Here is a 25939-nt window from a genome sequence, read left to right on the forward strand (position 1 = left end):
CATCCAGAGGCCCTGCTCTTCAAATTCTTGGATATAAGATACTGTTTATTAAGTTGGATACCAAGAAGTATACAGCAACTTCTATACCTAAGCTTTTTGGCTGGGATGGTGGTAGAGTTCCCTGCGTTTATGATCTTGGGGAACTTTAATTTGCCTTCTCTGAGTCTGAGGTCAGAGATAGCTTAAGAGTTTAGGTCCACCATGGCAGCTATGGACCTATTCCAAGTCATCCATGCCCTACACATAAAACTGATAATATACCTGGCATATTTTTTTTTTCTGTCAGAACAGTAGCACAGTGTTCCAAATTTGGGGAAGACAGTGGATTCCCTCTTGTCATGGTTAAATCACTCCAATGTGAGCCTCCAATTCTCTGGCACCACTTCCTTTCACAGAGATATTGGGCCTATTAAAATGGCATACCTAGCTGAGTAATAGACCCAACTGGGTTCCACGGGGAGCTTGAGACTGTTCCAGAAAGCTTGATAATGGCCTGACCAAAGCTTGGGGGTCACTTGGAATAGTAGAGCAGCTTCAGTTTTGCAGTAGCCCATGTCCGAGTGGTCCTTCTGTGCACATAGTTCCAGACATTCTCTGTGCTATACAATAGAGTTGAGAAAACTTAAAAGAACTATGAGGCTCCTAGAGCTTAGCTGGCAAAAGATAAGGAACAAAGACAACTTAACATGAGTTAACCTGTTAGAGCCTACTTTATGATGATAAGGATAGTGAAACATAATTATTTCTCTGCCCTTATTGCATTTACTGATAGTCACCCAACAGCCCTATTCCAGGTGACTTGTCCTTCCTGGGAGGGAAGTTCACCTATATGGTTACGATCAGGAATATTGGCATGTTTAACAGATAAAGTGACTTGCATTCACTCAGCGTTGGATTCTGGTCTTAAGACAAAATCTGTTGAGTTGTGGGGGCTAAGTCTTGTATATACAGCATGAGTTTGAGCCTTTGAACTGGAGGAAGTGGACAGAGCTCTTGCGGTTTTTAGTTCAGCCACTTGAGTTTTAGATTTATGTCCCTTATGGCTAGTTAAAGTAGCAAGGGAAGGGATGCATTATTAGTTTTGGTCAGTTGTTAATTCTGCTTTGAGACAGGGAGTGATTCATCACAGCTCAACAGTCTTTGTCCAACTGCTGATCTCCTGTTTGTTCATTTTTTTTCTTTTTTGCTCAAACCATTGAAGAATCAGGGAAAGTGCATGGGATGGAATTCCTCAAGATTTTGTCTAGTCCCACCAGCATTTCTGACATCAGAGGTAAGTAATTTAAGTGTGAATGAAGAAAATTCATGGAAGGCAGAGGAAAAAAGTTCTCCAAATATAAAATGAAATGGAAATAGATTAAAAAAAGGAGAGTCAGTTCCCAGGGCCAATTTTTCCTTTCTCTCTTCCCCTTGTTGGCTACTCAACAGTCATGTCCTGGCTTGGCAGATCCACTGCTTTGCAACCTCTTCTCTCTGCAAAGCACTGGGCGATCTGAGAATTACAGCAGCATTGTCTTTCATCTAACAATTCATGTTCTTCAGCATTGCAGAATGCCACAAAGATTTTTGAAAATCCCAATGAAGAGAAGATGACTATCAAACAGCTGGAAGATACTCTAGAGAATATGGGAGTAGATTTACCTAGTTCAAGATTCAATGAGATAATTCAAGCTCTCAACACTGATGGTAAGACAAAGCCTTATTCTTTGTCTCTCTATTTCTGGGCTATACTAAAATTAAAAAGTCAAAATCTGCACAAAATTGAACATTAAGTTGCAGAATGAATGAATTAATTAATTAATGATGAAGGAAGGAAGGAATACATAATTCAGTGAATAGCTATACTTTAACAGCCGACAATAGATAAATGTTACATTTTGTTTTTGATATTCCTTGCATCTTCTTTATGTCTACTACATCTGCACAGGGGAAAAAAATTGCCTTTATAGGCAATGAATGAAGGCCATCTTCTTTTTCATATTGTGCATGAAAAATGACACATTTTCTCCTCATCAAGAAATGTGAATTTTTCAGTTGTAGTATCATTCAAATCACAAGCTGGAATTAGGTTACACACTGGCACGTATAATACATAGCTAGCATATTTTGGGGGAATCAGTGTTATGGAAGTACTGAAAAAGAACAAGGAAAAAGAAGCCGAAGAAATTAAAACATCAGGTCAGATAAAGAACAGGAAATGTAATTAAATCTCACAGACATCAATGCAGATAGACCTTACCTACTAACTGTTTAATTTAGTTTGAATTTGCAGTGGTGTAAAAAAAATAGTTTTGCAACTTAACCTCACATTTACAATTGCCACAAGATCACGCAATCATGTAATTGTTATTTGGGCATATTATAATTACCACACATTTACAACATTGTAGTGCCCATGATCACATGATCACTGTTTGCATGCTTTTCAACTGGCTTTTAACAAGTATAATTAATAGAGAATGTAGAATTAAAGATCACAAGGTGTGGTCATGTAGTGTCTTGATTAAGGACTGTTTGGAAGGTGACATCATAATTCTATTGCCCTCATGTGATTTTCCACTTAACAATTACAGCGCCGAGCAAAGAAGTTGCTCAGTTGTGGTCACTGACTATATTGCTCACAATATTATTCATTCCATACCTTCCTGTCCTGGAAAATCTGTGCTATTTCATATTTGCCTTTTTAAACCACAGCTTTATCCTTGTGATAATGATCTCATCAACCATTTTTTTAAAAAAATCTCAGTTTTCTTATTTATGACCTGTTCGTTCTTCCTTTATTTATAATTCGATCCTCATTCATTCTTTTTATATCACCCAAACACTTCATCATAATTCTTTGGTGATGATCCCATAATTGTTCATTCATTCCACATTTATTTGTCAACTTTTTATTCTTGTTCCTACCAATTCTTGTTTTACACACTCCATAAGTTTCCCATATCCATAAAATTAAACTTTATAAGTTTCTCCTCACATTCTCATTTTAAGTCTTGTGTTATGTAGTTAGATGTAATGGTATATGGGAATGACCTTAGAAAACATGAAGAGCTGCAGATTAGACAATGGTAAGATGGTGGCAGCTGAATTCACAGAAGAAATGGAGGCATGGCAAATATCTAATAAATGACCTTTTTTAATTTCTTGGACCATAAAGGCAAGAGATGCACTTTCAGATTGGAAGATAATGTTAATGTAATCTTACAATAAAGTTAGAGCTTCTTCTTGGAATTACTTTCCAAGGTTGACAACAATCTTTCAATAAGTTATGCAACTACTCTTCAACAAGCCACATACACATCTTAACATTCAAACATTTATCCAGTAATTCCGATTTATCTTTGTGGCCTTATCCTTTCTCTCTTGCTCTTTGCTGTCTTTTTTTTTAAAGTAAGAATTAAGAGATAAACTTTATTTTACATAATTTAAGTTTCAACAGTCTCCTCCAAAATGCACAAAAGCTGAGGGTGAAAACAATCACAGATTTGGTCGAAAGCTAAGTCACATCCTTAACTAAGTAAGATTATTTTACAATCCACAAAAGGAAAAAAAATATGACAAATACCCTGCTAATAGAAAAGGGAATATAAAAATATTAGTACCAGCTTAAAGTTTTCTTTCATTTTTATGTAGTCATTAAAATATGTGCAATTCCCATCAAACAATAAGGAGTACTTTCCTGTGCATGTTTTCCTGTGTCCCAGAAGTGTTCTGTGCATTAATGTTTTTCAGAAAATGATGAAATAGATTTCAAAGAGTTTTTGCTAGCACTGGGTGAAACAAAAGATTTTACTGAAATGGAAGGTAAGATCAAATAAATCTGATTTTTTTTTACTTAGCAGGTATGTGTAAAAATACTACTTCTTTTAGTGGGCTCCTTCTTCTAGTCAGAGTCCAGTTCAAAGTATTAGGGTTTATATGTAGAGTCCCTCAGTTACTAACTCCACAGCACACCCTTATTTGTATGCCCTTATTTTTCCCTAAAATTCCATTAGTTCTTTGCATTCTTTTGAGTTAGGCCTTATTCTGGTTCCTCACTCTGGGTTCAATAGTATTCAGGTTCTAGGACTTTAAGGATGTGGCCCTATGAATCCCTCCTTTTCCCGCCCGCCGTTTGTGGAAGTCTAATGAACTTTAAAGCATAGTCTAAACTAGTCTGGGTCTCCAACCTTGGCAACTTTAAGAACTGTGGACTTCAACTCCCTGGGAGTTGAAGTCCACAGTTCTTAAAGTTGCAAGGTTGGAGACCCTGGTTTAAAGGTCTTGGGGTCTGGTTGTTACCATTTGTTCATGTCTTTTACCAAGTAGACTCAGGCCTATAAAATATTATGGATGGCATCAGATTTTGTGTTCATTTTACTACATTCCTCTAGAATTAATCATTTCTCTACTTTCCTCTTGAAATAAGACAGCAGATATAAGATGGATGAATTTCCTTAGGGTATTTTCGCCTCTTCTTTACAGTACAGTATGTTTCCTTTAAACATTTTTTTCCTCATCTTTCTCTAGCTTTACAGCATGTCATTACCATTGTTGATAAAATGCATGGTGACCAGCTACATATAAATGAACTGCAGGACACTATAGGCAAGTTGGGTCTTCATTTGACCAAGGAAAAAATCCAAGAAATTTTTCATGGTATCGATGTGGATGGTAAGTTGTTTTGTTTTTAATAAAGTGAAACTAAGCCCATATTTTGGTTTGGTAAGTTCAATATCTGGGCTATTAGGAAAAATATAGCGAGCTATGGTGGTGGTTAAGAATATCACACTATGTATTTTGAAATTCCTTTCCAGAAAAATCAATAAATATTTATATTTGTAGATATTCTTCAAGAACTTGATCATGTTAACTTTTGATCATGAGTACTGTTTATTAAAAACACCTGATAGAAAAAACTGCATAGCCAGAAATGTGATTTTAAAAAAAACATTATTTTTAATCACAAAACGTTTTATTGATTACATAGAAAGTCCTTTATGAGTTTGAAGAACTAGGCAGATAAATTTGTTCAAGCCCTCATAACAATTCTTCTTTAACAATCCAACCCCTTATCTAGGAATATTTTTATGACCAGACATTTTTGTGATTTAATGGATTTTTCATGTATTTTCTTTTTCTACCAGCTGATGGGACCATAAATCTAAAAGACTTTCTGATGACTCTTCCTAAGATGCATTACTTCAGGGACTCTTTAGGTGAGGTTGTTAAAAACACAGCCATTACTTTTGGTAGGAGATGAACATTTGTCTCAGGATGTTGAAAATAATCGACTGTTGAGGTCTTTGAAAGTGGTATCATCCAAACAGAATATTTTGCAGCATTGAACAGAATCTACCCCCCGCCCCAAAATAGCACTGGGCTATGAAAAATTGAACAGAAAAATAATAAGCATCTCAGAAGATTAGGTAGAAAACAAGGTGGTTACATTTTTTAAAAATTGGACAGTAGCAATTTACATCCGGAAACCATATATTTGTGAAAGATTTGTAATAAAGAGTCTATTATACCTGGACAATTTTAACCCATAAATTTGCAATGTGCATGTGGTTTGATTGTGAGTTTTAAGTGTAGGTAAACCCCATAAACAGACCTTCCCCAGGATGGTTTGTTTTTAGCCTAGTCAGTTTTTAGTCTATGGATCACCCAAATTGGGTGCATGACTGTTCTAACTGAGTCCAACCACTTTGCTACTTGTCATTCAGTTCTGCCCTTTTCTTCCAAGCATTATGGATTCTCCAAGGGAGCTGGGTCTTTCCATTATGCATAATAACTAGAGCCTGGTCATTTATGCCTCAAGTTAGAAATCTAGGTTGGTGTGTTTCTATGATTGATATGTTTTCCTATCTGTCCATAGTATTCTCTCACAATTAAAAATGTCAATACTGTTATAAACTGTTTTTTTAACATTGTTTTCCATAGAACGTTACAGAAGAAAAACATTAACAGCATGATTTTGATTTTTGAAAGTAGAGATACATCACAGGATTCAAATGTCTTTTCCAAGGCCTTCATTGCTATCCTACTTTATGTTAGACTGTAGTACACTTATTTCTTGACTTCTGGTTCCTTTACTGTTGATACCTGATTTTAAAAAGCAAAACCTATCTACCACTTAAGTGTCTTTATTGTCCATTCTAAGCCATCACTGTAGCAGCAAATTAACTTTTATATTTAGCAAATTCACAGTCACTTCAAAGTCACCAGTTCACGTAGGCAAATTTTAATTTAAGATTACCTTTTGGGAAAATTATAACACTTCTAGACAACAGTGGCCTGATCTATTTTTGCAAAACAGAACTATAAAAACATTAAAAGTTGAATTAAATGTTTTAATAGCTTCCAAAGTATAATCTCAGATTACCTGAAATGCAATAATAAATTATTATTATTATGAGTCTTCCCACTTTTAAATTTTTTTTAATTTTTATTGCTTCACTACATTACATCTTAACTATATTTTATTGTATATTATTTAATAAATATAAAAGTCCCAAAGCAATGTAATTTTTTCAGAAATTAAAAATGTGAAAATCACAGCTAAGAATAATGGAATATCAGCAGGGAGAAAATTCAGGTATTTAGCATAATAACAATATTTTTTATCTCCTTGCAAAAGCAAAGAGAGATATGTCCAAGTACCAGGAAGAATATTTCATACAGAAAATAGTTCAGGTGAAAAAGTATTTTATTACTGTCCTCTCTTTATTCTTTTTGTTTCGTCACTCTCTGTCCTAAAATTCAGTATACCTGGTAATTAAGTGGGCAGCTATAACCCACAGGGGCTTGTAATGTTTTGTTTGTTTAGAAATGCAAAGTTTGTAATGAGTTTGAATGGTAGAACTGGAATGTTGCCATTTGTAAATTTATTTGAATCAGACGTTTTTGTGACTTTGCGCAATTTCCACTTCAGTCATCCTTCGAAGTATTTTGGTTTTCTTTAAAGCTTGTGCTTGATCTTTCTTATAGTATTTCAATCTGCTGTTGTGGCCTTCAGCAAGATAAAGGATGGGACTGTTGATCCTGGAGAATTGGAGTCCATTTTAGACTTACTGGGAGTTAAGTTGGACACCACAGAGCTCCAAAATGCATTAAAGGGTACTTCCATACCTGGTGAGTCTGTACTTCTGGCTCATTCATTCTACATCTTCCAACCATCTCAAATAAGAAATAAAAAAATTCACTTCAAAATTCTGTAGCAAAGCTGTGAGCTGTGAAATGCTAATAAAGTCTGCCTGTGGCAAAAATCCAACAGAAAGTAGGCAACAAGGTTCCAGAAGTAAAGATTAAACCACGTGGCATAAAATGTAGCAAATATTATATTCCCCAGTATAAAGTTCATAGAAAACTTAACATAGTCAAGTTTTCCAATGTTAGTTGTTAATTTCAATTGTTGTGAATGTTCCATTTCAAATGTCTAAAAATTAGATCTCTGGGCACCCTTCAGATGTCAGAATCAAGTCCAGAAAATTTCAGCTATCATGCCCAGTGCTGAGAATTTGAGGAATTTGAGTCCACATACAGAATTTTTGGAGGACATCCATTTTGGGAGAGGGAGGCCAAGTATTATCCTGATACATCACCCAGTAGTTTAAAGGGGTCATTTTCACCAGCTTGTGTTTCCAAACATATTTATTTAAAGTTTCCAAACATGCCCACCATAATTTATTCATTTAACTCAATTTTTTAGAATCACATGGATCATAAATGTATCAATGTTTGCACACCTTGTTAGCCTAAAACGTGATTGGCTAGTTCTTGTTTATATTTGGCATGAAAACCCAGCCTCTTGGATCCTCTATTTGAATCGCTTGCTCGTTAATCTCAAGGCATATGTAGTCTCTCCCATGTTTTGGATTATGATTAGCAATTTCTTAAAAGTTTGAGAAATTATCCAGGGATTATGTTATAGGATGCAACGAAAGGTTAGCATTGTTGATTTTTTTCAAGCATAGAAAAACTTGGTTTTTCAGGAACTGGAAAGTTCGGTTTCAAGGACTTCTTAGTCAATGTGACAACAAATGAACGCTTTTCTGAAAACTCACGTAAGTGGAAGCCACTATGGGCTCTGCAAGTAATTAGTGAGAAGAGTCAAATGCACACACATTATCAAAAGCAGGGAAGCAAACAATAAAAGGAACTGTCAAAAGATAACAGAGTTCCCAGTGTATGCAGTAGTAAATAAATAATTTTATTTTCCCATTTTCTGAAAACCTAAATTCTGCTGCTAAAACTAAAGCTGTTTCTACTTTGTATGGGAAAAATAGGTTTGTTCTTATATGAACAAGCTTTATGTTTTCAAAGCTGGAAATAATTTTAATCATTTGCTAAGTTAATTATAGCTAAATTAAGTAGATTGTTGGTAATAGGAAGAAATTCACTCTTAAATACAGAATCAACAAATATGCAATTGTCCTGTGTGTAATCTTGTTGTTGAACTGTTAAATATACTAACATTGATGACCTGCAATAAAGAGTAAAACTCTATTGGCTTTTCAGATCTCATTGACAATCTGTTGTACATCTTTCTAGGCTAGCCATTTCATAGGTGGTGCTATAGGAAGGGCAGACTATTCAGAAAGCAAGGAGCATGGTGGCTAACAAGGACATGAAAGAAGCCCCAACCAGTCATTCCCCCAGGCAATGATAATGCCACCATCTAATCTGGAAGCATCTCCGTGCTTTCAAAACAAGTGTGATGCAATCAGAAAGCAAAGTATCTATTAGCAGCAGTGCATTGATCATGTAAGAAGGAAATGAAGTTTTTACTTATTTCTGAAATTAATTAAACAACTTTTCTATTTCCAACAGTTCATGGCACCTATAGCATTCTCTGCAGAATGAATAGAGATAACGTTGAGATTTTTCAAATGAAAGATCTGCTGGCTGCTATTGGCATCACCTTAACCAAGGAGGACATGATGGAGGCACTGAAGAACATGACAGTAGATAGTAAGGACTTACTCTATTCAAATGTTTGTGGTCTACATATTTGATTTTTTTCTGATAAAGTATTAGAACCATTCCGCTTGAATGTCTATGAACACACATTTTAAAGTAATAAACATTTGGATAGTTTTGTCCCAACATATTCTCAAGCATCCTGAATATGATACTCCAGAAAATATAGAACAATGTTTGGCAATGTTTAAACCATATTCTTAAGAACCAAATTATGTTATTTGCACATTTTCAGTTCCTGGTAATGTATGTACTGGTAATCTATATGTGTACTTTTGTGTATTGAACGTTTCTAGTGCTCAAACATAATACAAATCAAACTGTATTTTCTATGAGTAATTATGTGTTCAAAATATAAACCAAACACTATTCTTTTCTGTAACTGTGAAATGTCAGGGCAACTGAGAATTTAGTTTTCTAGGTTATCTGTATCTTTCCTACATCTGAATCAAACAGGACACTGCATTATAGAGTGAATCATGGGTTGGATATTTATGGTGAGAAGCAAGCATTTAAAATAAAATCTTGCTCCAGTGGTAATTAGGTGTCAGCTAAATAACTATACTGTTAACTCATTAGTCCCATCTGTATCTGAACATGAATCTAGACTCATATTTCTCAATCTTGGCATCTGGAAGATATTAATATTTTTGTTGGTCAATACAAATTGATATAAAATTGATTGCATGTATAAATGTCTATGTATTATTTTTCATTTCTCTTTTCTCTGATAAGATTTGCTTTCCCTTACAGGTAATGGGATGGTGAATTTGAAAGAATTTATGAAGATGTTATTACTCACACAGCGATACTCTTCAGCTGGAGGCAAGAATATCCCTTTTCATAAATCTTACATGTTTTATTGTAGATTGTTGCCTTTGGATGCCTCATCGTGTTACTTCTTATCTTAGACATGGAAAAAGCAGTGAAAACACTGAAGAGCATCAGACAAGATAAAATAGAATATGAAGAGTTGGATTCCATCATGTGTGCTCTGGGCCTTCAGTTATCTCAAGATGAAATCCAGAAAGCTCTGAAATATGTTACCACAAACGGTAAGACTTTTCCAGAATAGTTGGTCTCCAGCATGCATAATCTAAATATATCAAAATTATTGGCAAATTGAAATTACAAGTTAAATCATAATCATCTTACAAGCTTTAATTTAGTAAAAGATTCCAGAACTAAACCTGTGACATATTGAATAATATCTAACATTCTTGTGTCTTTTAAAATCTATTTTATTTTCAAAGCACTAGAAGAACATTCTCTTGAATGAAATTCAACTTCTAAAATATCCATGTTAGTTTTCTTCGCAACAAGGTGGAATCAGTTACTTTTTCCAGTCTTTTGTTTATTTCTTGGTTTAACTTTGATCATTAAAATGCCCTGGTCATCTCCATCCAGGTTCAATCTTGCTTAGTTTTTTTACTCAGAATATTTACCAAGTGGCACCACTTTCTGGGACATGATAAATAAATGGGAAGAAAAATGTTCAGATGAACCTTTTTCTAACAATCAACTGACAATTTATTTTGAAAGATGCTTAAATTATTAAACTATTTATTAATTGATATACAATATTACTGTGTTGCCAACTTTCAATAATTTTCATTAATTTGTTTATTTCTTTGCAGCTGATGGGACACTGAGTATAAAAGATTTTATGTTTGCATTGACCAACAATCGAAGATTTTCTGAAGCTGATAGTAAGTTTCAAACAACTTGTTGGTCTGGTTACAATTTTAGCTCTCATTATTATTGATTGAAAAGATTACAAACATTTTTCTTAATGTTCCCTTTGCGTTTCAAATAAATTCTTTCTATATTCGCAAATTGTGATTTAAAATTAGAACATTTTCAATTATGAATAGGAATGAATTTACTCTTGGCAATTCTTTGGGCCAGGTCTCTCTACATCTTCCAATCTTGCGCTACTACTTTGAGTGGTTCTATGCTCTGGCTTCGATGGTGGTTTAAAGCTAAACATGGGGAAATTACTCACTCTGAGGAAAACAGGGTAACAACCCCACCCCACCCCACTATTCTGCTAAAACATGGGAGTAAAATTGATTCCATGTGAAGGGCATAATGATGGTGGCACCTTGTATGATTGATGGCAGCCTCTGCCAAAACCACCTCCACACAAGCAAATTGCGTTCATGAGATACTTGAAAGCTGTTATGGCTTTAGCACTAAACATTATTGAGCTATAAAAATTGGAGTAATTGAGGAATTAGAACATTGATCAATAGAATTGGGTGGGGGGGAGAGATTGATAAAAAAATTGAGAGCTGCAGGAGATTCTCAAAGGTTATATGCTGAAAATGTTTTCTCTGTACCCACAACTGAGAGGATGATACAAACTCTTCTTTTTTATGTAGTTCTGTTAAATTTGGTGAGATCTTATCTTTCATTTCAAAGCATTAAAGAACATTCTCAATTATACTCATATTAAAATAATAAGTTGATGTTTCTCTTCATTTTATACTTAATGAAGCAAATTATAGAAATGTTAAGGACCCTTCTGCCTAAGGATATTGCAGAATCAGTCTGAAAGCCATACCAAGCTTCTGTATCTCTACAGTTCTTATGCTGTAGGGATACAGAAGTTTGATATGGCTTTCTTCTACTGTAGGGAAACCTGATTTCCAACTCAACTGCAATGTAAATGATCCAACTACAATGCTAGATATTGAAGGTCCTCTTTCCCTATTAGAGGAAACGCTTCTTCTCCCCAGCTTCTGGGGTTCAGCAGCAAATCCTCATTAGCCTAGGATAAACAAACAGAATAGAAATTGGGAAGTGTTCTATCAATTTCTTTTTTCTCTTCAACACAACAGGCTGGCAAAATATCCTGAAACTGGCCATTCTTCCCTCCCCTTTGTGTACTATGAGGGTGAGAGAACCTATGGCAGTAATTTTCACACCTTAATCTCAGCTATTTAGGTCAGCAGGAAGTAAAGATGACAGGGATCCTTGTTTAGTGACTGCCTTGTACAGCAGGGCATGACCTACCAGTTCTGTAAAGCAAATGAATGCCAGACTAAAAATCATGGTTCCAATTAACAACTGCTTTAACATCTGAGTTGGCAATTGTGGTTGCTAAAGAAAGACTACCTGTAGAAACAATTTATCTGCTTCCGGGTGTTTCAGAATTAAAAACAGTGATAGTATGGAAGTGTCATAAATGAATATACATATTTGAACATAAATACTTGAACATAGTTGAATATTCTTTGTAATAGCAATAGCACTTAGACTGATATACCGCTTTATAGAGCTTTACAGCCCTCTCTAAGCAGTTTACAGAGTCAGCATATTGCCCCCAACAATTTGGGTCCTCATTTTATCCACCTCGGAAGGATGGAAGGCTGAGTCAACCCTGAGCCTGGTGGGATTTGAACTGCCAAATTGTAGGCAGCTGGCTGCAGAAGTAGCTTGCAGTACTGCACTCTAACCACTGCGCCACAGAAGCTCCTAATGCTCTTCTCTTTCTGTTCCTCTTCCTCCTCCTCCATTTTCTTTTACAGGAAATAGGATTCCCATTAAAAATCTGAATTCCATTTTGAAAAGCATGGGGATTTTTTTAACAGAGGAGGAAACAAAGAAAGCCCTTGAGCAAGTTACAGTTGATGGTAAGAAGTATAGGGATATATATTTAAGTGACAAGAGACTTGAAAGTAGGGAAGCCAGGAACTCATGAACATTAAGCAGGAAGAATTCCCAGGGTTTTTTTAAAAAATACCTCATAGGCAAGACAATGCTCCAACATTCATCAGAACTGTTTGGTGTTTACAACATTTTTCGAGGCTTGATTATCAAACTGGCTTTCTTATTATTAACTTTTTTTTAATTTAAAGGGCATAAAATGGATTCTCAAAACACATTCAGTACCTTGTCTCATGGATAACCTTGGAAGCCTATTTAGGTTATACCCAAATGTCTCCAGTTTTACTCTAAAGCACTAAGAAATAGATGGATTCAAAACAAATTCCCCAATCTGATGACTTCCAGATGTATTAGAAATACAATGTCCTAAATTCTCAGGGGTACACTATGAAAATTTGGGGTATTACAGGTCAAGCACATTGAGGGGAACCTGGTTGCACCATTTTTTAATCAGATGTAGGTTAGTTAGTTTCAATCAGGGGTACTTATAGCAGCTCTCTTTCCACATCTGTCTTTTTCCTGTGTCCCAAAGCATCTCTCTCTGATCCTCCAACACTGTACCCTCCAATACAGTAATAATGCCTCACATCGGAAGTGGTGTTTCCTCTTTCTTCATTGTCCATGTCAGCCTTCAAGATTTTTCTCCCTTTGCTTTGCTTCTTTCAGCTGTCATAAGTAACGGGGGGAGGAGGGGGGGAATGATTATGGGAAGTGAGCTGGAGGTGTTACAAAGCAGAACTATATAAGCTGGAGGAGCACATTCTTGCTTAGGTTTCTATCCTATGCTTTGCGCAGCTGCAACCCTTTATCAAACTATATCAAGGTCAGCGAACAGAAGCCTCATCAGCACCTGGAGATGCCCACATGATGATATACACAACTTTTAATTGGATGAGCCAATTGAACTATTGGGGGTGGAAACGTTGCCATTACTTTGTATATGTGAGTTACGCACCCATCTTCTCAGATTCAGAATTCTTTTATTGCTACCACTTGATTTCCAGTAAAATATATCTTCTCTCTGATTAAAAGAGTCTAAGTATTCCTTTCTTGGATTTTGAATGGAGCACCAGCTGACATTATTCTGAATCTCCACATTACCAGCCCACCCGGAGAAGTAATAAATTTTCTTCCGAGGGGATCCGAACACAACGTCAGATCCAGCCAGTGACCAAAAAGACCTGGGAGCAACTGGAGGACAAGATTCTCTGCTGCTGCTAGGGGAAACAGGGGAAGACAACTAGCAGAACTAAATCTTGGGGAAAAACCAGCTGTAAAACCCAAATGGTCCCTGAGAGTCAGTTGGAAGGATCCTGAGGAAAAGCCTCCTCCAGGAGTGACCACTACCCGTCGGCATGGAAGAGAGGAGCCATGCCAAGAGAAGGAAAGAAAGAATTTTTTACTAACTCAAGCCATGCATCTTCTAAATGAAGCTATCGGAGAATCTCAAACTGATCAAAGGTATGAGGAAGAGGAGGGGGAGGCAGCCCCAGCCAGAAGAATCAGAGCAGCCACCCCCCATAAATCAACCTGGGCTAGTGCAACAGGCAGCAAGAGCCGAGGGGCCCCCAGCGGGAGGAGTAATTGCCAGAAGACATAGAACTCTAAAGGTGCCCCCGTTGGAAGTAAAATATGGGGGGGATCCCAAGGAGTTAGGATTCTTCCTGGCACAAGTCTGGAGCCATATGGAGGAATATGGAGGGGATTTTTCCTCAGAAGCAGCCAAAGTTAGATGTGTTACCAGGACTCTGGAGGGAACAGCTGCAAAGTGGATGGTGACTTTGCATAATGATAATGCCCCCAGCTGATGAATTATGACCTGTTCATGACTGCGCTGCAGGCCGGGTTTGAAGACCCACTTGCTGAACGTAAGGCCAGAATTAGGATGAAGATCATAAATCAGGGATGGAGATCAGTGACCAACTACACCCAGGAATTTAGAGAGCTGGCGTGTCATATTTGAGGCTGGTCCCAGGGAGCCCTCATAGAAGCTTTTAAAGATGGGTTGAATGAAGATGTATATCAAAGCTGTATTGCCAGAAGAGACCCCAGTAAGCTGCAGCTGTGGTACGTGCTGGCGGCAGAGGTGGAAATTGATCTGACCCAAAACAGATGCCGGGGGGGTCTTGGTTGGAGCAAATCCTCCCCCACCAGCCCTCGAGAAGCCTTAAAACCTCAAAAGGGAGGAATGGCAGCAAAACCCAAGACCACTGCTTGCTTCTGATGTGGGAAGGAAGGTCACCAGGCTGCAGATTGCTGTGCCAAGCTAGAACCAAAGGGGGCACCAGGAGGAGGAAGAAAACCTGAAAAAACCCCAGCAAAGCCTTGCAAAATGGCACTTAAAGCAGAGGAGGTTGTAGAGATCGACCCTACGAAAAGAGAGGAGCTGGGAACTCCAACCTCTTCTGAAGAGAGTGAATCCGTGTTGAAGATGATTCACTGGTAAGTCCAAACAAGGGCCCTATGACCATTCCAGTGAGATTAAGGGTACCCACATCGGGAACCAAAGGGGAAATGCTGGCCTTGTTAGACTCTGGGTGCACAAGGTGTGTAATCAGCTCGGAGGTAGTGGAGAAAATGGGCTTAAGGCTGAAGACTTTAAAAACGCCCATAGCCTTTTTTGTCAATTGATGGATCGTGGTAGTTGGGGTGCCCTGCACATTTCATAATGGAACCAATAGAAATGACAATGGGGAAGCATAGAGAGACTTTGTGTTTTATTGTGGCTCCTGGGATGGAGCGGCCCCTAATACTGGGGTTGCCCTGGCTCCGGAAATGGAACCCCCATGTTGATTGGAGGAGAGGGTCATTGCACATACATACTGACCAGCACCCAGAAGGGGAGGGTCAAGAATCCCACTGAACTGGCCTCCACTGGCACCAAGAACATGATGGGGGAGGAGAAAATTCCGGAGGAATATTGGGACTTAAAGGAGGTATTCAGTGAAAAGGCCTCGGATGAGCTTCCCCGCCATCGTTCAACAGATTGCAGTATTAAAATTATACCCGGAGTGAAACTCCCAAAACTGAAAATGTACTCAATGACACCACAGGAGCTAGAAGAGCTGCGGTCATTTATCAATAAGAATTTGGAACATGGTTTCATCCAACCCACTAGACCCCAGGTAGCAGCCCCAGTATTGTTCTGTGAAAAGAAAGATGTCTCCCTTCGTTTATGTGTTGATTATGGAAACCTGAATGCTATTTCAGTGGAGAATGTGTACCCCCTCCCCTTGATGAAGGATATGTTGGCCCACTTGGCCAAAGGGAAAATTTTTTACAAAATTCAACTTGAGAGAAGCATACTACCGGGTTCAAATTAAGGAAGGGCATGAATGGAAAACTGCTTTTAACTGCCCAATGGGTTGTTTCCAATTCAACGTTCCTCCATTTGGCCTACAGGAGTGCCCTGCAGTATTCATGCAAATCAGTCAGGTGTTACATGAACATCTATACAAAGGAGTGTTGGTTTATTTTGTTGATATTCTTATCTACATGGAGACTCGTGATGAACGTGTGAAACTAGTGCAGTCAGTTCTGGAAAAACTTCGAGCTGCTGAGCTGTATGCAAAGTTGTCCAAGTGTGAATTCCACCAGGAAAAATAGACTATTTAGGTTATCGCATCTCACATGATGGCATAGAAATGGATCCGGGGAATGTTCATGCCGTTTTGCAATGGGCCCCTCCCTGCACCAGGAAACAACTTAAAAGTTTCTTGGGATTCGCTAATTTTTACCATCAATTTATCCCTGCTTTTGCGAAGATTGCAATGCCTATCACAAATCTCCTAAAAACCAAAGGGGAGGTGAAACTGAAGCCTAGTAAACCCCTGGAGTGGTCCATGGAATGTCAAGCCACTTTTGAGAAGCTGAAACAACTGTTTGCTGCTGAACCAGTACTCAAGCACCCGGACATGGATGCTCCTTTTGTAATCCAAGCCGATGTGAGTGACATAACAGTCAGGGTGGTGTTACTACAAGCAAACGAGACGGGGACTCTGCAACCATGTGCATATACTTCCCGTAAACTAACAGAAACCGAAAGAAGATGGGCCATCTGGGAAAAAGAAGCTTTTGCAGTTCGTTGGGCTCTGTTAACTTGGAGGCATTTCTTAGAAGGGGCAAAACACCCATTTGAGGTGTGAACAGATCATAAAAATCTGGAGGCTTTGAAAACGCCTCGGAAGCTGTCTCCCAAGCAAGTTTGCTGGGCGCAGTACTTTAAGCGCTTTAATTTTTCATTGAAGTACATTCCAGGGGGGAAGAACTTCATGGCGGATGCTTTATCTAGATTACCTCAATATAATAGTGCTTGCCAAGAAGTGGTACAGCCGATTGTCCCAACCAAACAGTTGGCAGCTTCAGTGGTACCAGAGCCCAGAAAAAGAAGGAGGTTGATTTATCAAATGAATTGACTGCACAGTTAAGAGATGCTCTAAAACTTGATGATTGGTTCCTTGCTCACTCAAATAACTGTATGGTTAGAGATGGATTGGCATGGGTGGGGGCCAAATTATATGTGCCAGCAAAGCTGAGAAGCCAAATATTACAGCAAGCTCATGACTCTAAAGCTACTGGTCATTTTGGATTCGTGAAAACCTTACACTTAGTTAAAAGGCAATTTTGGTGGCCTACCTTGAAAAAGGACATTGAGACTTATGTAGGTATTTGTGCCTCAGCCAAATGGCCTCCTGGTAAACCAGCAGGCTTACTACAAAATGTGGCTAGACCAACGGCTCCATGGAAGGAAATCTCTATGGATTTTATAGTGGAATTACCCAAAAGTGAAACCCAGACTAAAGTTTAAAAAGTCCCTTTTAAAAAATTTAGTGTATGTTAATGTAAGAACAAATGTTTAAAATGCATTTTCCATTTGTGGTGTCCAGGTCTTCTCATTTATCATTTCTGTAATCTTAAATTAGATGGAATGGTAAACCTGAATGAATTCACAAGGAATCTTAGAGTCTTGCAGGAGTTACCTCAACCTAATGGTGAGTAGTGGCTTAGATACAAAGCTAGCACTGATGATGTTACCTAACTTGGTAATGACATGTCTACAAGAAAATCACCAGAGAACAGCAGGGGCTCTACAGATATAAGAATTATTTATTTAATTGCCAAATTTACAGGATGTACACTATTTAAAAAGTAAGCTCAATAAGACAAAGAAAATACCTATATAAAAGTCCAGAAAATAAAACACAGTAACCTATAAATTCCTATTTGCTCCCCATGCCTAAGAAGGAAGCCAGGTTTTCAAAGACATTTTAAACATAATCAGGATGGGAGCCGCATAGATCTTTGGAGAGAGTCTGATCCAAAAATTGTACTCTACTAAAAAAGGCGTGTTTATTGGATTTTAATAGATAACATTATTAAATTGATGGGGCCTGGAACATGCCTACATAGACGGACACAATACAGAAGCCTGATGATGGCAGATGAGATTCTGCCGAAACGTTGCTACAACTTTAAAAGCACACCTACAATGACCTGGGAAAATACCCGAACAAAGCTGAATACCATACATACATACATACATACATACATACATACATACATACATGCATACATACATAATTTAAATGCAATTAAACTGATTTGCAAAATGTTGCAGTCAATTCTTCTTCCTGCATTTGCTGCCTACATGCTAAACTCACTTTTAAATGCCTCTGCAGAAAATGAAAAGGTGAAGATGAATGAACTAATTGAAAGTGTGGCTAAGACCCAGAGACAATCCCAAGTAGGGAGTAAGTGAATTTTCATGGTTGGATTAAAATTCTTCAAGCATGCAGGCAATATTTGGGGGAAAAAACAGATGGGCCTAGTGGGGTTGAAAAAAGAGGCAGCAATTAGAAGGTGAGGAGATAAAACTACAGTAACATATGAATTAGTGGGCTTAGCAAAAGGCAGTCTGCTTGAAACTAGGGTCTGTGGTTTGATGTTTTGATTCTGTGGGAATATAGAATATTGTAATCAGAACAGAATTCAGCTTCTTGAGAGGGTGCTTTTTTACATTTAGATATTACAATGATGATATTGGGAATAGTGATTCATTAATCTTTGCTGATTTTTCAAAAATCAAGGTTTTGATTAAATATAAAACCATAGGGCAAAAGAGTGAGACATATGGTGTTTGCTCATTCAATGAGTTGAATAAATTAAGCAAAATAATAAAAATGCACCAATAATATCAAATGAAGAAAAAAGTATGCGTATTGTATAGAATCCAGATTTCCATTCTAAACAGGTTGCTTGTCTGATTTTAGAATGGAAAACTTGCAAAGTTACCTTATGAGCTTTGCTGACTACATATGGAATGCCAAAGTTCTGGGAATATTTGCTGATTGTTATTATTTTTTCTCAGTGGATTGGATTTATGTCAATAATCTGGATAATGCCCTAATCGATATGGGCATTTACCTAACAGATGATGAAATCAAGGAAGTTCTGAATTCTACAGCTCCAGATGGTGAGTTTTGGGGATACTTAAATTAGTTGTATTTAGGGTAATTTATGATTGGATTGTGTTAAATTAGGCTAATCTGTGGCTCCTTCTCTATGAAAATATCATCCCCATGGAGATAAGACTGGCTCCCCCATTTTGACAATCTTTCATGAGGCCCTGAAGATCTGGTTTTGCCAATGGACCTGGGGAACCCAGAGTGAGATAGAGATAATCAAGTGATTTATTTGATTGACAGATTGTCATTGGTGTCGCTGAAAGTGAGTGGGGCAGCCATATATTTTTAGTCACTCAATATGCTAAAGAAAACTCTTCTGTTTTAACAATGCAGACTAAAGTTAAAAATGGCAGATAACTCAGGGGGAGGGGAATTGATTGAAGTCAAGTGTGATAGTGAAAGTTAAAGGCTTAATAGCTAGGGGAAAAACAGTGTGGTGCCCATCTTCCCTTGGTTTCACTGAATGGCTGAATAAAGATTCTGAAAGAAGAATTTTAATTGGAAAGAAAGGCCAATGGACCTCTCTGATGAGCACACAGACACTAACCATATAATCTGTGTACAGTACCTCAATTTCTGACAAGTGGGAAGAGAATCTCCATTGCTGTTAAGTGAGTCATACCTAACTTACAACCTTTTTGCCACAGTTGTTAAAGAAATCACTGCAGTTGTGAGTCCTTCAGTCATTAAGCAAACCTGACTTTTCCTATTGACTTTGTTTGTTGGAAGCTGTCCAAGAAGATCACAAATGGTGATCACGTGATCCTCCAGGATACTGCAACCATTGTAAATGCGTGCTGGTTGCCAAGCATCCAAATTTTGTTTACATGACTGTGGGGATGCTGCAATGGACATAAGTGCAAGGATCTGTTAAGTTATTTTTTTTATGCCGTTGTAACTTTGAATGGTTGTTAAATGAACAGTTCTGTGTCAAGGCTACCTGTAATTGTTTTCATAAAGGGAAGGGGTATATTTTAAGCCTTACACTGTGCTTACACGCCTTCTGGCTCGTAGGCTCAGAGTTCCCTGGGCAAAATCTTTAGACCTGGAAAGAAAAGTATTGGTTGCTTCTTGGTTTTCTGCAAGTGCTAAGAGCCTGCAAGTATGTCAAACATTGTTTGTGTATTCAGCAAGAGCAAGAGCACTTATATACTGCTCCATTGTGCTTTATAGCACTCTCTGAGCAGTTTATAATATCACATATTGCCCCCAACAATCTGGGTCCTCATTTTACTAACCTTGGAGGTTGAGCCAACCTCGAACCCTTTCAGGATCAAATGCCAGAGTGTGGGCAGAGTTAGCCTGCAATACTGCATTCTAACCATTGTGCCACCAGAGCACCTATTTATTTGTTCATTAAATTAAATTTACATGCTGTCCATTTCATCAGGGATGGTGGCTCAGTAGTTGAGATGCTGGGTTTGTTGGCTGGAAAAGCTGTCAGTCAAGGTTTGAGACCTGAGCGCCATGTGACAGGGTGAGCTCCAGTCCTCGCCCCAGCTTCTGCCAAACTAGAAGTTCTAAAGCATGCAAATGCAAGTAGATAAATAGGTACCACTTTGTTGGGAAGGTAACAGTACTTCTTGAAGTCATGCTGGCCTCATGATCACGGAATTCTCTTCAGATGGTGCTGGCTCAATGGCTTTGAAATGGAGATGAGCACTACCCCCTATAATCAGTAACAACCAGCAGAGTGAAATCCCAGGGACTCCTATTTCTACTATCTCATAAAAAAAAGCAACACTGGGTGAAAAATCCAAATTTAATCAAAACAATCCAGATCAATTCTCACTGCATTTTCAAGTGAAGTCCAGTGAATTCTGGAGATGAAAAAAAAGGCTAGTTGTTAGTACCTCTGATTGTTAACACTGAATTCCCTCACTATATCTTCCTTGGGGAGTGGGGGAGGTTCATATTTTTCTTAAGGTTCTTTGGTGTGGTGAAAGCTGAATTGATGCATGATAACGTTTACAGGAAGAAGGTAGCCTGATGACCTCTAGGTCTTTTAAAAGCCATTACTCAAAAAGGGTGGAGAGTTTGAAAGCTTAGGAGCATGGATGTCCATGAGGAGGATTAAAAAAGTCAACATGACAGCCATGACCATGCATATGGAGTGATGTGCCTATTTTATGTGTAACACATGTAAAAAGGGAGTGAAGCTGGCATCTTTTTTGCCCTCACCTACCTGTGTACATTCCTACTTCAGGAAAAAAATAGAGGGTCAAAGAATATGTGCAAACAAGAAGCAAATGAGACAGTTGATGCATTTGTCACAGTGCTGTATGCATTAGCAGAACACTGTAACTATGGAGCACTACATGACGAGCTCATCAGAGACAGGATTGTAGTAGGCTTGGTCGATACACGGCTATCAGAACACATGCAAATGGGAAAAGACCTAGACCTGGATAAAGCTATTAATATGGCAAGACAATCAGAGGAGATTTTAAAAAAGCAAACCACATTGAGAAGTGATGCTAGTGCTGTAAACCTAAAGGATGTGAACTCTTTGGACAGACTGTTTAAAGGCAGGCATCAGAAAGAAAAGCAAAAATTCAGCAGAGCAAAGAATGATGGAGCAAAGCCTCAAAGCAGGCAGAACCAAAACACTAAAGGCCCCCAGTGTCATAAATGCGATGGCATGCTTCACCCTAGACAGGAATGTCCTGCTAAGGATGTTAAATGCCATACATGTGGGAAAAAGGGTCACTATCAATGTGAATGTTTTGCAAGCAAGGCTGTGCATGGCATTGAGGAAGAGGAGAGAAGCTTCTTTCTCAGCTCTGTGACATCACATGCTGATCCATGGACTGTGGAAATCAGAATGATAGATAAAGACATCACGTTCAAGTTGGATACCGGAGCAGATGTCACTGTTGTTTCACAGAAGAATTTTGCCAACATTTTCCGACACGGGTGCCAGTGCTGCAAAAAGCAGAGAGAACTCTACTGGGTCCAGGGAGAATTCCACTGGAAGTGAGGGAGGTTGCCAAACTACAGCTAAAGAAAGAAGCAAAACAAATTACAGAGAAGGTGTATGTGGTCAAAAACCTGAGTATGCCCTTGCTGGGACTGCCAGCTATTGTAGCTCTTGGTCTGTTGGTTCGTGCAGACACTATTGACATGGAAAACCTGAAGTCAAGCTACCCTAAGTTATGCAGCGGCCTAGGGGAGGTTCGACAACCTTATTGTATTAAGCTCAAACCCAATGCTATGCCTTTCTCTTTGAAAACCCCAAGGAGGATTCTCCTACCATTGATGGGGAAAGTCAAAGATGAGCTTCAACGCATGGAAAACTTGGGAGTAATCACTTGTGTGGAAGAGCCTACGAACTGGTGCGCAGGCATGGTAGTGTGCCCAAGAAGGACAGCAAAAAGGTGCATTTGTGTGTGGACCTGACCGGCTTGAACAAGTATGTATGTCGTGAAAAATTCATTTTACCATCAGTAGAACAGAGTCTTGGAACACTGGCTGGTATTAAAATGTTCAGTAAATTAGACGCCAACCTGGGGTTTTGGCAGATACCCCTCACCAAGGATTCAGCAAAGTATACCACATTCATTACACCCTTTGGGCGGTTCCACTTTAACCATCTTCCATTTGGCATTGCCTCAGCCCCCGAACATTTCCAATGTATGATGGCGGAAGTTACACAGGGGCTGGAAGGTATAGTTTGCCACATTGATGATCTACTGGTATGGGGACGGGACCAAGAAGAACATGACAATCGACTCCATGCAGTGCTAAAAAAACTGGAAAAGGCGGGAATCACTCTGAATGTGGATAAGTGTGAGCTCTCCAGGAGTGAGGTGGTCTTTTGGGGTCACATCATCTCTGATGCAGGGAGAGGACCTGACCCAAGGAAAACAGAGGCTATCAGAGCTATTTAGGAGCCCTCTAGTGTGAACAAACTGAGGAGTTTTCTTGGCATGGTAAACCAGCTGGGGAAGTTCATCCCTCAGTTGGCAGAAAAAGACAAGCCACTTTGTGATCTCCTTTCTAAGAAAAACTGTTGGGTTTGGGATGTGGAACAGGTAAGGGCATTTAAGACATTGAAAGATGCTTTGTCTTCCCCTCCGGTTCTGGCCATGTATGATCTGAACAAAGTGATGAAAGTGTCAGTGGATGCATCATCATACGGCTTGGTTCTTCTTCAAGAGTGGGGAGATAAATGGAAGCCTGTGGCTTATGCATCACATTCATACACTCCAACTGAACAGGTGGAAAAAGAAGGCCTGGCTCTAACCTGGGCATGTGAAAGCTTTCGGGATTTCCTCCTAGGAAAGCATTTCTGCCTGGAGACTGACCACAAACCAGCTGTCAGTTTGTTTGGAGACCAAGCACTAGATCTTCTACCCTTGAGAATTCAGCGATTCAGGATGAGGCTCATGCGTTACTCTTACTACATTATGCCCGTGCTCGGAAAGTCACTTTGGACAGCAGACACATTGTCATGTTCGCCTATGGACTCTCACATGTCCAAAGCAGAACTGGAGCTGATGGAAAGCAGTAACATATATGTGGACTGTGTAGTAGACACCTTGCCTGTTAGCCACACATATATGGAAATCATAAAAAAGCAGTTGCAAGCTGATAGTATTTGCTCTCAAGTCATGAAATTGTGTGCAGATGGATGGCCAGTGCATGCAAAACAGGAACCTGCACTGAGAGGATACTGGCCAGAACGAGCTACACTCACTGTACAAGATGGATTACTACTGAAAGACACTAGGCTTGTGATCCCATCCACTCTGAGGAATGAGGTGTTGGAGAGGCTGCATGAAGGACACCAAGGGGTGGTGAAATGCAAAGAACGTCCTCGTCAGTCTGTGTGGTGGCCAGGACTCAGTCAGCAGGTCAGTGAAATGGTGCTCAAATGCAGGACATGTATTCAAGAGCGTCAGAATCCTAAAAAGCCACTCATGACATCTGAGTGCCCTGAAAGACCATGGCAAAAGTTAGGGACTGACTTGTTTGTATTTGGAAGGAAAACATACTTAGTTGTGATAGACTATTTCTCCAGATATGTCGAGATTGCACTGCTATCAAACACTAAGTTAACTGATGTCATTGTCCATCTAAAGTCAATCTTTACCCAGCATGGGATTCCAGAGGAGTTGATGTCAGACAATGGACCACAGTTTTCTGGCCAAGATTTCTCTCATTTTGCATCCACATATGGGTTCAAACATGTTACTAGCAGTCCAAAGTTTCCACAAAGTAACAGAGAAACTGAAGGTGCAGTTCAGACAGTGAAAAGTCTCTTGACAAAGGCTAGCGACCCTTATCTGGCCCTGCTTGCCTACAGAGCTACCCCTCTCCAGAGGGGGTTCAGTCCGGCTCAGCTGCTTATGGGGCGACGTCTTCGTACCACTGTGCCGACTCTTCCCTCTCAGCTAGACCTAGCATTGCCAAATGTTGACCATTTTGCTCATAAAGAGAGAGAGAAGAGGAAATTGAATACTGAATACTACAACAGGAGACATTGTGCAAAACCTCTTAGTGATTTGGTACCAGGAGAGCATATATGGGTCACCGATACAAAAGAATCTGGGACTGTGCTGCAGAATCACACGAGTCCAAGGTCATATCTGGTGGATGTACCTAAAGGTGTGGTGAGACGCAATCGTCAGCACCTGATACCCTTACACACACATGCAAGTGAAGAAGGAGAGGTGGAGCAGCAGGAGTTGCCAGAGACAAACAGTGAGCAAGTTTCTACATCACCTGGGAAAATACTTAAAAACTTTCCTAGTGTGACAGCTACCCCAAGGACAAGGTCTGGGAGAGCTATAATTTAATCAGAGAGACTGAATCTGTGAATTGAGAAAGTGAAAAAGAGCTAATGTTGATGTGTAGTTCAGTAAGAAATCTGAGGTGCAGAATAGTTTAAACACAGTTTAGGTGTATTGGATTAGTGAATAGTTATATAATAACATTTTCTTCCCTACAGGATTTAGATAGGAACAGACCTTCAACAAAAGAGGCAGAATAATCCTCTAAGGTCTGGTGAGATAAAGGTAGTCTACCCTTTGTTCTCTAGAAAAGGGAGATGTGGTGTAAGGTAAACGGAACCTGTTGATGTTTAACTGTGAAGAGGAACCAATGTTAGACAGAGAGTAGTGAGAGACATATTTTCAGGTGACACAGTATGAAGGAACGGGAAGGGAGGAGTTAAGAAAAATAAAGCAGTTTGTGTGCAGAGAACTCACGTGTTAGGAGTATTATTACAAAATACGACAATCTCTTCCAATTCTGTTAATCTGTAAATAAAAATAAAAATGCTATTTGTTGATTCAGTCTTCTGCACATTACCACACATATGCCCACTTTTCAAAGATGTGTTAGGGCTATAATTCCTAACATTTGCTATAAATGTGCTTTTCTAACATTTCCAGAGAATTCCAGTTTCAGAAATAGTTCTGTTATTTTTATGCATATTTCTTGAGATGTAAGTAACAGCAGCCTCAGTTAGGCTTTCCTGTTCAGCTGGGTTAATTACTTTGTCCTCTGTCTTGTAGAGGATGGAAAAGTTAATCTGAGTGATTTGATGGAAGGGGTGAAGAATATGAAGCTCATATTAAGTGCAGGAGGTAAGTCTCTGGGCAATTTGAAATTATAATTCAAATTACAATAAACTGAAGGATAGTCTGGAGTTGATATTCTTAAATTTGCCAGCCAACGAGTAAAGTATTTTTATAGCTTTGATTGATGTAGCAACTGGTGTAAATTTTATACTTTATTTTCTGATTTATGATCAAAATAAAAATGTTATAATTGTGGTTACAGCCACTGTGGAAAAGATGACAATTTTTTGTTGTTGTAAGAATTGGATGTTTGCT

The 25939-nt window shown here is 38.7% G+C and overlaps 1 protein-coding gene across 1 annotated transcript in view; it reads left to right on the plus strand.

Moving 5' to 3' along the window:
* The window catches only part of LOC113447846 (uncharacterized), a 124673-nt gene that overhangs the window by 52440 nt on the left and 46294 nt on the right, over window positions 1–25939 (plus strand). Inside the window, exons 30-44 of the mRNA XM_087917191.1 lie at window positions 1202–1273; window positions 1543–1686; window positions 3733–3804; window positions 4510–4653; window positions 5127–5198; window positions 6970–7113; window positions 7974–8045; window positions 8812–8952; window positions 9715–9786; window positions 9873–10016; window positions 10599–10670; window positions 12495–12599; window positions 18312–18383; window positions 19001–19105; window positions 25619–25690. Coding sequence (XP_087773317.1) covers window positions 1202–1273; window positions 1543–1686; window positions 3733–3804; window positions 4510–4653; window positions 5127–5198; window positions 6970–7113; window positions 7974–8045; window positions 8812–8952; window positions 9715–9786; window positions 9873–10016; window positions 10599–10670; window positions 12495–12599; window positions 18312–18383; window positions 19001–19105; window positions 25619–25690 — 1503 coding nt within the window. The remainder of the gene's footprint in view (window positions 1–1201; window positions 1274–1542; window positions 1687–3732; window positions 3805–4509; window positions 4654–5126; window positions 5199–6969; window positions 7114–7973; window positions 8046–8811; window positions 8953–9714; window positions 9787–9872; window positions 10017–10598; window positions 10671–12494; window positions 12600–18311; window positions 18384–19000; window positions 19106–25618; window positions 25691–25939) is intronic.

This window comes from Pseudonaja textilis, chromosome Z, assembly GCF_049901715.1.
Source record: "Pseudonaja textilis isolate UNSWEBS1 chromosome Z, rPseTex1.2, whole genome shotgun sequence".
NCBI classification, from domain to species: Eukaryota; Metazoa; Chordata; class Lepidosauria; order Squamata; family Elapidae; genus Pseudonaja; species Pseudonaja textilis.